Raw genomic sequence first — 12781 nt, forward strand, 5'->3', positions numbered from 1 at the left:
AATTTCGCGACTAGTAACCAATTTTGGAACTAATGAATAGTGAAGCTCATTTCAAGAGTCAAGTTTTCTTCTTTCCCCGCGAATAGTCAAAATTCGGCTGGGTGAGCATGAAATTGGAGGGATTCGTACGTGCTTAGAGTTTAGAAATCAATCTCAGCTTGCAGCATGCAAGCACTAGCTCTTCTTTACACAAACGTTCAAAACGTGTAATATACATGAAACAAAATATACCTATAATCTCTTCTTACAATCGTCACAATACCATTTCCCCTTTGGCAAGTGATCTAGATTTATACAGGGTAAATGAAACCATTCCAATTCACAGTTTTCTCCATCACAGCCAACCATTTCACCATATGCGACTTGATTACAATAGCAGTACAATGGTTCACCGTAGTCGTTTGTCCTTGCTTTTGTACCATTTTGGTGTGCGTGGGCGTATACTGGATTTGGCGTTTCAACCGCCGTAGCGGTTATTGATGCTGATGTCACAGCTACGGGATCGGCAGTCATTGAGACGGAACCATTCGGTACAGTTTTCACATTTGCTCTGCGCTTGCGCTTCTTTGACTCTGGCAGTGCACCATTGGAATTTACGTTGGTTCTCTTTCTTGAAGCGTCCTGTTCTTGCGTAGCGAACCCCGAGTCGATGTGTTGCTGTTGTAAATCGTCATTTGTTGAAACGAGATCTCCCTGTGAAGTATTAAGCTCTGTACCCGCTACCTGAGAAGCTGAATCATTACCGTGTTTCTTATTAGCTACCATGGCCTCTCGACGAGACTCACTTCGCAAAGCTTGGGTAGTCTTACTTCCATTTCCCGTACCATTCCCGTTGTTACCATTCGTTGACTTTCCATCGATTTTTTCCATGAGCTCATAATGCAGATGCATCGCTGGATGATTGTCAACACCCAATCTAAGTTTCGCGGGTACCTCCTGATTCCTTATTGCAATTTCATACGCCAGCTCCAGCCTCACTATGAGTTTCTGGAGAGACTCTAACATGATGGAAGAAACATGCATTTCTTCCTCCAAAGATGGCATAAGCTCTTTGAATAATCTGTTGATATCCATCAGCTGATCTGTTTTGCACGCGTTACCTGCTGATTTGTTCAAGCTTAAAAATTCACCAATGTGGCTATTCAGTGCTGGCATCGAATGCACACATTTTGCATCAATCTCATGCAAAAGTGTCAAGTATCTGGAGGTCTCCAAGGGAATCTCTTCCAACACATCGACGATGTCATTCAATCCCGGATACAGATTAGCCGGAACGCTGCTCATGATTGAATTTTATAAGCCTGCGCCACTGATGAATACAACAGGTGAACCTGCTTGACCTTGCTCTGATGTTCTAACAACTCCAGCTAGAATGAGGTTCGTACCTTTTACATGTAGTCAAGCTATTCCATCTCCAATAATGCATTACAGTTCAAAAGAAATGAAGTCCTGAATCCTGACTCTGCTTGTGCGATGTGGTACTTATTTTAAACGACATGAATATAATATTACATGGTTGTTTGGCCGAGCGGTCTAAGGCGCCTGATTCAAGATTCGTTTGAACCTCGGTTCGAATCTTGTGTGCAGCAAACTGTCACACTTCAGAATTCTCAGGTATCGTAAGATGCAAGAGTTCGAATCTCTTAGCAACCATAATTTTTGGAGGTGCTTATTGCCCTCCTTTTCCCCGCTTTCTCCTGTTTGCTTCAGGTATTTTTTTCATTTTTTCGGAGTTAGTGTTGCGATAAAACGATGACTCCGATAGTAAAAGGCATAGTTAAGACGATGCTTCAAGGTATCAAAAGGTCATTCAATTTTTCGTGCTAGGGAGCACTTTTAAAACTACTTTTGAATGATTTTTCTTATGATACTGTGAGGGGGGTTGTTCATTAGGGATGACAAAGGTCATGCATGATACTCGCGCCGGTCAAATGCAAGCGCGTCAGGGTCCAAACAATGATCTTTGAAACTGCTTATTTTGTGCTTCGGCATATATATATATATATCAGTTGGGATGGAATTTTATCGCAGGGAACTTGCAAATCTCTTGCAAATCTCTTGCGTACACTATAAAGTGATAAAAGTATTATATATTCAATGTCTTCAGACACAACACTGTCAGAATCGGCGTATTTAAAGCAGGAAGATGCTTTTGTTGATAATAAAGAAGCTGACCATTCCAATTCATTGGTTGAGAATTTAAAGTCATTGACCGCGGGCGGTGTTGGCGGTGTTTGCGCTGTTCTTACTGGCCACCCTTTTGACTTGGTTAAAGTAAGATGTCAAAATGGACAGGCTAAATCAGCAGGAGAAGCGGTAGCAAAAATTTTGAGCAGTGCCAGAGGAGCAGTAGGTGGCACGATGGTAACAAATTCTGTAAAAGGTTTTTATAAAGGTGTAGTGCCACCGTTATTGGGTGTCACACCCATCTTTGCGGTGTCTTTTTGGGGTTACGATATGGGGAAAAAACTTGTTACTTGGAAAGAAGATACTAACACGCTGGGCAACGTGCCTTTGACAACATCACAGATGGCAGCAGCAGGTTTCATTAGTGCAGTGCCCACAACTCTAGTTATGGCCCCTACTGAGCGTGTCAAAGTTGTCCTGCAAACATCTTCTGGTGGTTCGTTCTTGTCGGCGGCAAGAAAACTAGTTAGTGAGGGGGGGGTTCAATCACTTTTTAAAGGTTCTTTGGCTACTTTGGCAAGAGATGGTCCTGGTAGTGCCCTATATTTTGCATCCTACGAGGTTTGTAAAAAATTTCTAAATAGTAAAAGTGGGAATACTCAAAATGGCGAAATAAACATAAAAAATGTTTGCATATCCGGTGGAATTGCTGGCATGTCAATGTGGATAGTGGTGTTCCCAATAGACACAATTAAAACTAAACTGCAAGCTTCTTCAACAAGACAGAATATGTTAAGTGCCACACGAGAGATTTATAATACAAGAGGTGGTATAAAAGGGTTTTTCCCGGGTTTAGGACCAGCACTTTTAAGGTCATTTCCTGCAAATGCAGCAACGTTTTTAGGTGTTGAATTAACGCATTCTCTTTTTAAAAAATATAATATATGATAAGAAGCATCTATGACATATATCTAAATATCCTTAATTTTTGCGAAGAGACCTGAAACAGACATAATGAATAAAAACAATGAAAACTCTGATTCTTCTTTCTCCTACCTCAATCAGCGTATATCTGCCAATTCTTAGGCTTTGTTAAGCCGTTGACGGTGTAAAATTTAGTCGTGCAGGAGTAACTTTTCCAGGTAAAATCATCAGCTGGATTACAATCACATTTGTTTTTCATTCTAACATCTTCGTCAACCGAACAACTATGGAATGGCGGATGATAATAACCAATGTTATCAAAATGGTGAATTTGATTACGGTCCAAAAACAAAGCTGCTGCTATCGAGTGAATTGGTGCATCACCCCATCTTTCGTAGAAAAATCCACCACTTTTATCTAAATGATCAAAATAAGCAGTGTACGCATCACTTCTCCATAGATCCAACGAGGCGATTTCGAAATTTGACCAGAAATGACACAAATTATAAGAATAACCCTCATCGTCGCTAATAAAATCCAACATGTTATTCTTATTTATATATTCTTGATGAGAAGTAATGAATTCACGGGTAGTTTCCCATAAAGTTTTAATAGTTTCGGCATACTCCTTAATTGAGATTGTGAAGGCATATTTCTTGTCATTTTTTTTCATGAATCGAAATACGTCGTAGTCAATATCACAGTACAACTTGACATCCGGTTCAACACGCCAGTAATATTCATAATCCGCCATCAACTCATGTCTGTAAAAAAACCCGGACTCATAACGACACATGTATCTGTAGGGAATAGAGTCCCCGTAAATAATACCCTTCTCGGCCATTTCCTTTCTAGTATTAGCCGCTTTCTCTTTATCGATGAAATCGGGCAACTGCCATTGCTCCTTGGGTATAACACCGTACTTAGTAGTACCACTGATCAATGCAGTAGTCACACGTTTGAACTCTTCGCTGAATTCTTCATCGTTCAGGAAAACCCAATCATAATTAAATTTACGATTAAATCTATCTTCAACAGATCTTATGGCTGGCAAGAGGGAATACAAATCACGGTTCCTTGCTAGAGTCACAAATGTAGCTTTCTCCTTATGACCGCTGTATTTTTTGGGCGACACGGGCGCCGGCTGTTTTAACCCATCGGCCGTCTTGCTGTCTTGAGTGGTGACTGAAGACGTAATAGAGCTAATAAGTCCATTGCTGCTTGTCACGCCTGTATTATTCAATATGACGAATATTGTGATTAAAGCAACCACGGCTAGACCAATGGTCTTGTATAGCCGTTCCTTACCGGAAGGAATCTTATCCCTTAGCATCTTGTCGTATCTACTTCGAATAGCCTTGAATGTATCTAAATGAAATTTTTCGACAAACAGCTGAAATTAGTTCACTTCAATACTAGTAAGTCGCGTAAACACGGAATGGATCTCACCAGAATTGAATATAGAAAAATGTTTAAGATCCGTGACATGCCAACCAACTACGTCTTTTCGTTTTTCTTTTGGTGGTGTAACCTCTTGATTGGAACCTTTATCATGGGCGACGTTAATCTGGCGACGCGATTTTTTTTTTAAATGATATAGACCTTCACTTGACTTACAGGTCATCGGACAAGTATAATATATTGTGAGATTCGAGCAACCAAAGAACCGTTCTCAAAGCCTGTAGTAAAGTAAGGAATGGCAGCACAAAGTCGTTCCATTTCATCATTTTTGACAGGTTTTTTTAGAAGACCTGTGGGTGATAACGATTACGATGGGGCTTATCAAATTGACGAAGAATCGCTCAGCGGACGATACGATAAACAAACAGTGAGAAAAGATTATGCATGTGGTACAAGCGACCAATTAGATAAACTGGATGAATCAACTTTGGAACATCAAGGGACTCTTGTACTGACTGGAGACGAAACCAACTATAGACCGCCGATAGTTTCTATATTGCCCATCGAGAGACTGCGGTTGTTGAGATTGAAGCAAGAATGGAGGAGACGCGTGAACTCCAAACTACTGCTTGAGCTGTCATACGAGGGCCCAGCACGAGATGATGCTCCAACAGTTCACCAGGAGTACGTACGTGACGTGCTTAACACAGATGAATCGCAGTTTTCCTATAAATTGTCAAATACGCCATCCCCGGTTAAGCAAGATGCAAAAAAATCCTCGCAAATTTCTAGCAACGATATTGTACCGCTGAGAACATTGAAAAGGAAGAAAGTATCAGGGAGCAAAAGGCGTGGTACCAAATGGTCTGCCGATTTTGAATATGACCTTACAGAATATGATAATATCTTACAACACAAAAAGGATGAACCACTGGCCAACTTAGACAGCTCTGAAATCGACTCTCCGCAATTATCATCAGCGAAAAACGCTGGTTTGGAAAATCATTCCCTCCAAGGAACAAGTCACAGTGGTTTGTCAAGTATCCAGCGCAGTTTGTTGATAAATGGCCCAAACTCCATCACCAATTCTACGAATGGAAACAACACCAAACTGGATTCCAATATAGAGGAAAAAGGTTCTTCCATTATGCTCTCTTTGAAAGATACGAACCATTGTACCACTAATGAAAAGAAGAATAAGCTTATTTTACCATCCGTTGGCTTCGACTTTATTAAGAAAGATGATAATGAGACGCCATCCAAGAAACCTTCTTTTGTACCAACTGAAGTCGCGAGTAAAAGCCAAGGGGCTAAACCGCATATATCTTCCACAGCATCATCTACACAGCAAAATGATAAAAAAGAGTCAGCTATATCGTTTCCACTGACTGTTGGATCGGAAAAACAAAGCGTAGGTACCCACCCTACTTTTAGGTTTGGGAAAAATACTCATCAAATCAGCAATCAGAATCAAGAAGAAGAAGAGGAAGAACAAGATACGAAAAGGAAGAAAAGAACGATCTCTAGTAATGATCAAGTTATCGAGAAACCCTCATTTTCCTTTGCCAAAGCTTCAGCAGATGCTGGAAGCAAAAAATCTGCATTTAAATTTGGGACTGTGAAGGAAAAGGTTCCTGCTATTCCTCCGTTTCATTTTGGAAAAGAAAATGGGGCATGCAAGCAAGACATCGAAACAGAGGCTACCGCAAAGTCACCTAATCAAGGATTCAAAGTTGGGGGAAGTGGTTCACCTGCAAGCGCAACGCCTCCATCGCAGCCTGACGGCCAAAACCAAAGTGTTCCAACAGAAAAACCAATTTTCTCTTTCCATGGGAAAGAGAAATCAAAGGAGCAAGAAAAGAGTAGTTCTTTCAAATTCGGTAGTAAAAACAACAGTGGAACTAATTTCAAGAGCGATTCCTCATTTTCCTTTGGTAGAGGAGCTACCGAATCAAAAGTTGCACCTTCATTCAATGTTGATGCTACTGCGGAGACAAAGAGCAGTTCAAATCCTTCTTTTTCATTCGGTACTAAAACCGCACCAGACACGAAAGTCATACCCACATTCAATTTGAGTGCCGGCAGTAGCGAAGATAGGACAAACAAACCATCCTTTATCTTTGGTAATCAGGTAGATAAAAAAGCAAGTCCGAAACCTTTGACCATTTCTCGAACCAAGGAAGAAAATGCCTTAGGTGCACATCCCACATCAACCGAAAACCATCCGACTAGCAGTGTACCGAACCCTTCTTTTTCGGTGGCTACACCCGCTGTGACAGATAAAATCGATTCAGAGCCCAAATCGACCTTCAATTTCAATGCAGCACAGTTAAATGGTAAGAAACGGGACCATCAAACTGGCTTCAACTTTGGTTCAACTAATCAAGAGAGCTTGAACAGCGCGGAAACTGCTGGACAAGCAGGCTTTTCATTTAGTAGAATTAGCAGTCAGCCCGATAACGGTAAAGAAAAGGCCCAATTAAGTTTCGGGGCATCCATAGGTAATGCACCAAAGGTCGATTTTTCATTTGGGAAAAGCAGTTCAGAAGTTTCTCAAGCAAAAACTTTACCTATTAGCGGATTTTCATTTAGTAGATCTAGCTCACCTTCCATTTCTGGTCCAACCTCAGTCGTGGGGATCCCTTCGTTGAATTCCAATCCAACTCCTTCGATCGCAAAGTCGCAGTCACCTGGTGTTTCTGCTTTGAACCCTTTCATAAACAGCTCAATTGCAGGTACAGGTGCGACAGGTGCGACAGGTGGATTTACGTTTGGCTCCATAAATCAGGGTACAAACGTTCCTTTATCTGTATTCAGTAATGGCCAAACTCTTAATGCTCCTTCGGCGAGTAGCGCAACATCTGTACCGGCATTCCAACAATCTATCACCGTATCGGGCACATCAACAAATCCACCAAGCCGATCCTTCACACCCTCTAATACGATTAATTTGAATTTTGGTAATACGGCTGCTGTTGATCCCACCTCCATTTTTGCAGATGCGTCACATCCAACAGGTTCCATTGGTGGAGCAACCCCAGCGCCACAGCAAATATTTGGTGGTCCTTCTCTTCCTCCATCTCAAATATTTGGTGGTGGCAGTTCGGTTCAACAACCAACTCAATCGTTCAATAACTCTCAGACGGGCTTCGGAAATAATAATATCATGCAATCACAACAAGGAATGCAAGCCTCAGCAACGAGTTTCCAACTGCCTCCTGGTAGAAAGCTAGCTAGAATGAGAAATGCAAGAAGGGGATAATCAAGTAAACTAGTAAATATTTTCTAAAAAAAGTTTGCTCATCATCATTTTTTTATCTAGTTTTTTTTATGTCGCTACGTCGCTGTCGCGCGAGTAAATTTACACTTCTAAATTCATTTCATCAAAGGAGAAGAACTGAACCGACCAGTGTATGATTGTGTCAGGAACAAAAAAAGTGGACGCAGATGCTCCTAACAATATAAATGGATAGAATTCAAGTTCCAATTGCTAAGTATGCCAAAAAACTTCAAGCCAAAGTACGAACCGACCCCGTCGATGAAATTCATTTGCCATCTTTCATTTTAGGATCGTTCCTTGTTTTAAGTCTATCATTGGTAGGGCCATTTCTAAAAGTATTCATAGGTAATATATTACTATCACTTATAACTGTAGTCAAATATGCCGTGGTGGTAGGTGGAATTGCTGCATGCATTACTTTAGGACGAAAAAACAACGATACAGCTTTGCAAGGCAACGAAGCGAATAAGAAGCCCACACGGAAGCACAAAAATCCTGTGTGCCAAACAGACAAAGGAATTCATTTACAAAAGACTGAGAAGGCTGAAGGATTAGCAGCCGAGGGGCAATTGGAAAAGGATGATTTCGAGACTTTAAAATATTACAAGATTCCAATAACGAAATCCGAACATAGGAGATATCCTTTAAATAATGCGTATGACAGTTTCATAAATAGAGCAGCTGAGAAAAATAATGAATGATAAACGATGAAAGTAGGTCAAAATGTACTAATGGAAACGCTTTAAAAATTATACACCTATTAAAACATTTTTAATATATAGAAAAAAGGACTATATGGAGTTTATGATTGGTTTACACCATGGAGAATCAATGTAAAAAATAAATTACATTTAGTGAGTTTCACCTGGAATTTCGAAAACGATTTGCTTACCAGTCAACTTGTTGTAAACTGCTTGGAATGATTCCAATTTGTAGTCAACTTGTTGAACATCCTTGGAGTCTAACAAAACTTTTTGAATCTTGTTACCACCAACCAAGTATCTCACTCTCTTACCGACAATTTCGGTTGGGAAAACCAAATCCTCCAAGACTTTGTCGTGAACGGCAGTCAAAGTTCTGGATCTTGGTCTCTTTTGGGTTTGTCTGGATCTTCTGGATGGCTTTGGCAAGATTCTTCTTTCAGCCAAAAAGACAACATGACGATCTGGGAATTTCTTTTCCAATTCACGGGTCAATTTGGTTTGAACCTTGTGGTAAGCGGTCAAAGATGGGACTGGAACAAAGACAGCCAAAGCTTTCTTACCGCCTGCAACTTCAATCTGTAAAGAAAGATATAACGTAAATGTTAGTAAGATCATGATTCATTCACTCATTTGTGCGTACGCACACAGCTGAAGGGGAAAGAAATAAAGAAGCTGAAAATATCCTTTCAAAGTCAAGTGAAAATCTCCAATATTGTAACGTGCACGTCTGGTAATCTCTCTCAACCCATCGATGGGGCACATAGTGCCACAGGATCGTCTTTCATTCTTTCCGCTTTTCTCGAGCACTGTTTGTAGCTCATCTAGTAACATACTTCTCTGATAGATTTGAATTGCAATGGTCTCAACTCAGCCTTCAATTCTGGAGAGGAGTTTTCCAATTCAACGAAAGCTTGAGCAACCTGTAATTCCAATTCGGTTGGAGCCTGGGACAAAATCTTAGCTTGTGGAGCAGACATAGTTTTGAAGTTGGTTCTATTCTTTGTTGCAGGTATCTTAACTGATCAATCCAAAGGGCCTAACAATTTCAAGTAGCGTTCTACTTCAAGTTAGTCTTTCCCAATTGTTTTTGGATAGGTCAAGCGGCCACTGCACCGCCTAACAGCACAAGGCCCACACAACTCCCAGTGGTATCTGGGTCCGCCCATCGTCCTCGCTGCAAAAGTTTCGTCAGCTTGCCTGGCATTGCACCATGAGTGATCATCCTGTCCGTCCCAGCCTAACGATCCTGCTGCCTCCAGCAACTGCGCTGCACTGGGGCTGCTGGCTTGCGAGCCCAGCAACTCCACTCCATCCGCGCTCCCGTGCGAGTGAAGAGTTTGGCACAGTGCCGGCTGCCCATCTCCTTCCACTGGTCCAGAAGGAGGAGGCAAAGGTGATACACAGTACTCTGCTTCTCCCTTGCGTGAGTCTACGATCGCTTTCATAACGCGACGCGAGAAATGTTCAAAAACGCAAGAAGTAAAGGATGTTGAAAGTTGAACTCAAATGGTGGGGTGTACAGATGCTTTGAAGATTCAAAACAGTCCCAAAGGACAAATTTCATTGCAACGACAGAAAGTCTGTGGAAGTGCCAAAAAAGACGAACACTATTGGCCGGTCGGTTCTGAGCTGTGCAGTTCACCATCGACAAGCAAATCGCAGCTCTTCTGGTGCTAGACACGGTGCACCCGATCGATACATTGGATGAAGTCCAAATTTCAGTACTAAGATACACTCCCCCGATGAGGAGTCACGTTTACGGGTGTCATTTGATCCTTATTGCACATGAAACTTAAAAGGTCTTTGACAAATAGTTTTCTGTTTGTATTTATTTCACGACTGGGTGAAGATTTACGTGTAAAAAAAGGATTTAAGAAAAGGACTTAACACTATAATTGGCGCAATGACAATCGTCTTATTGCAATAAAGCAAAGGGAGGGATAAGGACGCGAACATCACAACAACACCGTGATCAAATCTTGCTTGCAGTAACGTTACAGCGTAGGCGTACTCTTGTGTTTCGTTGTAAATATCTATCGATAGAGAGTTTATTAAGCAGCTTTTCTTTTTGTGTTGTTTGTCTGCGTAGGACAGGTAGGAATTATTTTGATTTTTCAGTTTTACAGTGGATGATCTCGCCTGCGAGGCATTGGTCATCATCATCGTTGGTAGAATTCAGCGGCAGGCTTCATCGGAATTGTATAAGTTTGACGAGCTGGACAAGAGAGAGAAGGTATTGGAACACAAGATCAGCTTTAAAGCCACACTTGAGTTTCGGTTCAACTTCGAAAACACGATTATCACCGTCAAAATCAAAGAAGATTAGAATAGCTGCAAAAATGACAGAGGAAATGCCTGATACTCTGAAACACTACAAAGTGCCAAAGATTGAAGACATGCCCTCTCTGGGGCTGCCCATCGAAAATGCTAAAAGAGCAGCAGCATATCTTGCAGTCGATGAAAATTTAGATATTTTCCACCACAGAATTATTGGTGTTGGCAGTGGAAGCACGGTAATTTATGTGGCCGAAAGATTGGGCCAGTATTTGAAGGACGAGAAGTTCAGGGACTACGTTAGCCAGTTCATCTGTATTGCTACAGGATTTCAATCAAAGCAGTTGATTATGGATAGCGGCTTGCAGTATGGTATCATAGAGCAACATCCGGTGATTGATATAGTTTTCGATGGCGCAGATGAAGTCGATCCCAATTTACAATTGATTAAAGGTGGCGGTGCATGCTTGTTCCAAGAAAAACTGATCAGCACAAGTGCGAAAACTTTTATAGTAGTGGCCGACTCGAGCAAAAGAGCTCCATCAAAGCTGGGGTCTCATTGGAGAAAAGGTGTGCCCATTGAGGTTGTACCACCTGCATATGTACGAGTCAGAAACGATCTTCTGACAAAAGTAAACGCGAAGACAGCAGTGCTTAGAGAAGGCGGTAAGGCCAAGGCTGGTCCAATCGTCACAGACAACAGCAATTTCATCATAGATGCCGATTTCGGTGAAATTGAAGATCCAAAAACGTTGTACAAGGAGATTAAGCTGATGGTCGGTGTGGTTGAAGCAGGAATATTCGTTGACAATGCAGCAAAGGCATATTTTGGTAACGCTGATGGATCTGTGGAAATCCTAGACAAACAAGGCTCAGCTGCACGTATTACTTCCGTGTAAGCAATTGTTTAATAATGATAATGTAATTGTGGCGACGTAGAGACGTAGAAACCATAACTTCATATTGTTTTCTTTTTAGTCTGTGTATTGAAGAAGATGAGTGGCCTCACTCGGGGCTGTTGGCTCCTGGAAAAAATTAATTTACATATATTAGTACATACATCCTATGAGGAAAAGAGCAAAAAGAGTAAGAAGCAAATTGGGCGCAGGTTTCATTCGATACTTTCGGAAAGTCTAGTTTTTTCTTCCTTTAGTATTGTTGGAAATCCATGATAAACCCTCTACTAAACCTTGACCGGTTAAGGCATTACTACCGATAACACACCAAAGTTGGTTCCTCAAATTTTGGCCTAGTTGCAGAAAATCTGATATCTCACGCGGATTCTTTGCGTTCTTCATATCTTGTTTGTTCGCCCAAACAAGCAAAACAACATTTTCCATTTCCTTTTCACTTATTATACTGTACAATTCCTCTTTTGCTTCATTCAATCTATCAATATCACCTGAATCTATAACAAAGATTAATGCTGTTGTTGCTGGAAAGTAATGCCTCCACAATGGTCTCAATCGTTCTTGCCCAGCCACATCCCACATATTGAATTTAACATTCTTGTAAGAAACTGTTTCAACAATAAAACCAACAGTAGGAGCAAATGTTTTTATCTGGTCCAGTTTCAGTTTGTAAAGAATAGTTGTCTTCCCAGCGTTATCTAATCCCAACATAAGGATTTTCATCTCTCGAGATCCAAATATCTTACCCAGTGTTTTTGATACAGAATTGCCCATCTTGAACTACGTATAAGTATTTATCCCCTGTTAAAATCTAATCAACCGTAAGTTAGTCCTATTCAATGCCTCGATATTGAATTTCTCCGAGTTTCAGCTTGTTTAAAGGGGAAAAACCGCTCTAATTAATAATCGTATCGATCTGTTGTTTGTCGTTTAATTCCTTCGAAGACCGAAACTGCCCATACAGGTGATGAGGGTGCACGCTAAGGATGGAAACTGCTGTTTTGTATTCAGTAGTAGAGCTACTCTCGAGGACAATAATACTGATATATAAAAATGAAAAACTTATCCCAAGCTACAATTATTTTTTTCTTTTTAAAGCTGGTCTAGATTGTTAACGTTTTTTCTACATTAGCTGACTGCTTAAAGAGCTCTTAGCTGGT

General features: G+C 40.9%; 8 protein-coding genes across 8 annotated transcripts; 4 read left to right on the plus strand and 4 right to left on the minus strand.

Moving 5' to 3' along the window:
• Positions 1–231: 231 nt before the first annotated feature.
• On the minus strand, positions 232–1284 carry PHO23 (Pho23p; the record flags this gene model as incomplete). Its single annotated transcript, XM_037286193.1, has 1 exon — positions 232–1284. One exon carries the CDS (start codon positions 1282–1284, stop codon positions 232–234), a length of 1053 nt encoding a protein of 350 aa, XP_037142088.1.
• An 813-nt stretch (positions 1285–2097) lies between these two features.
• On the plus strand, positions 2098–3075 carry CRC1 (carnitine:acyl carnitine antiporter; the record flags this gene model as incomplete). The annotated part of the gene is made up of 1 exon (XM_037286194.1): positions 2098–3075. The coding sequence occupies one exon, from the start codon at positions 2098–2100 to the stop codon at positions 3073–3075; it is 978 nt and encodes a 325-aa protein (XP_037142089.1).
• A 109-nt stretch (positions 3076–3184) lies between these two features.
• KTR1 (alpha-1,2-mannosyltransferase KTR1) lies at positions 3185–4384 on the minus strand (the record flags this gene model as incomplete). The annotated part of the gene is made up of 1 exon (XM_037286195.1): positions 3185–4384. One exon carries the CDS (start codon positions 4382–4384, stop codon positions 3185–3187), a length of 1200 nt encoding a protein of 399 aa, XP_037142090.1.
• A 363-nt stretch (positions 4385–4747) lies between these two features.
• NUP1 (FG-nucleoporin NUP1) lies at positions 4748–7714 on the plus strand (the record flags this gene model as incomplete). Its single annotated transcript, XM_037286196.1, has 1 exon — positions 4748–7714. The coding sequence occupies one exon, from the start codon at positions 4748–4750 to the stop codon at positions 7712–7714; it is 2967 nt and encodes a 988-aa protein (XP_037142091.1).
• A 203-nt stretch (positions 7715–7917) lies between these two features.
• On the plus strand, positions 7918–8433 carry HG535_0A03030 (uncharacterized protein; the record flags this gene model as incomplete). Its single annotated transcript, XM_037286197.1, has 1 exon — positions 7918–8433. The coding sequence occupies one exon, from the start codon at positions 7918–7920 to the stop codon at positions 8431–8433; it is 516 nt and encodes a 171-aa protein (XP_037142092.1).
• A 150-nt stretch (positions 8434–8583) lies between these two features.
• On the minus strand, positions 8584–9413 carry RPS7A (40S ribosomal protein eS7; the record flags this gene model as incomplete). Its single annotated transcript, XM_037286198.1, has 2 exons — positions 8584–9012; positions 9270–9413. 2 exons carry the CDS (start codon positions 9411–9413, stop codon positions 8584–8586), a joined length of 573 nt encoding a protein of 190 aa, XP_037142093.1.
• Positions 9414–10565: 1152 nt separating this feature from the next.
• RKI1 (ribose-5-phosphate isomerase RKI1) lies at positions 10566–11609 on the plus strand (the record flags this gene model as incomplete). The annotated part of the gene is made up of 1 exon (XM_037286199.1): positions 10566–11609. One exon carries the CDS (start codon positions 10566–10568, stop codon positions 11607–11609), a length of 1044 nt encoding a protein of 347 aa, XP_037142094.1.
• A 234-nt stretch (positions 11610–11843) lies between these two features.
• Positions 11844–12395, minus strand: ARF3 (Arf family GTPase ARF3; the record flags this gene model as incomplete). Its single annotated transcript, XM_037286200.1, has 1 exon — positions 11844–12395. One exon carries the CDS (start codon positions 12393–12395, stop codon positions 11844–11846), a length of 552 nt encoding a protein of 183 aa, XP_037142095.1.
• Between the last annotated feature and the right edge of the window lie 386 nt (positions 12396–12781).

The sequence above is a fragment of the Zygotorulaspora mrakii genome, chromosome 1, assembly GCF_013402915.1.
Source record: "Zygotorulaspora mrakii chromosome 1, complete sequence".
Taxonomy (NCBI): domain Eukaryota; kingdom Fungi; phylum Ascomycota; class Saccharomycetes; order Saccharomycetales; family Saccharomycetaceae; genus Zygotorulaspora; species Zygotorulaspora mrakii.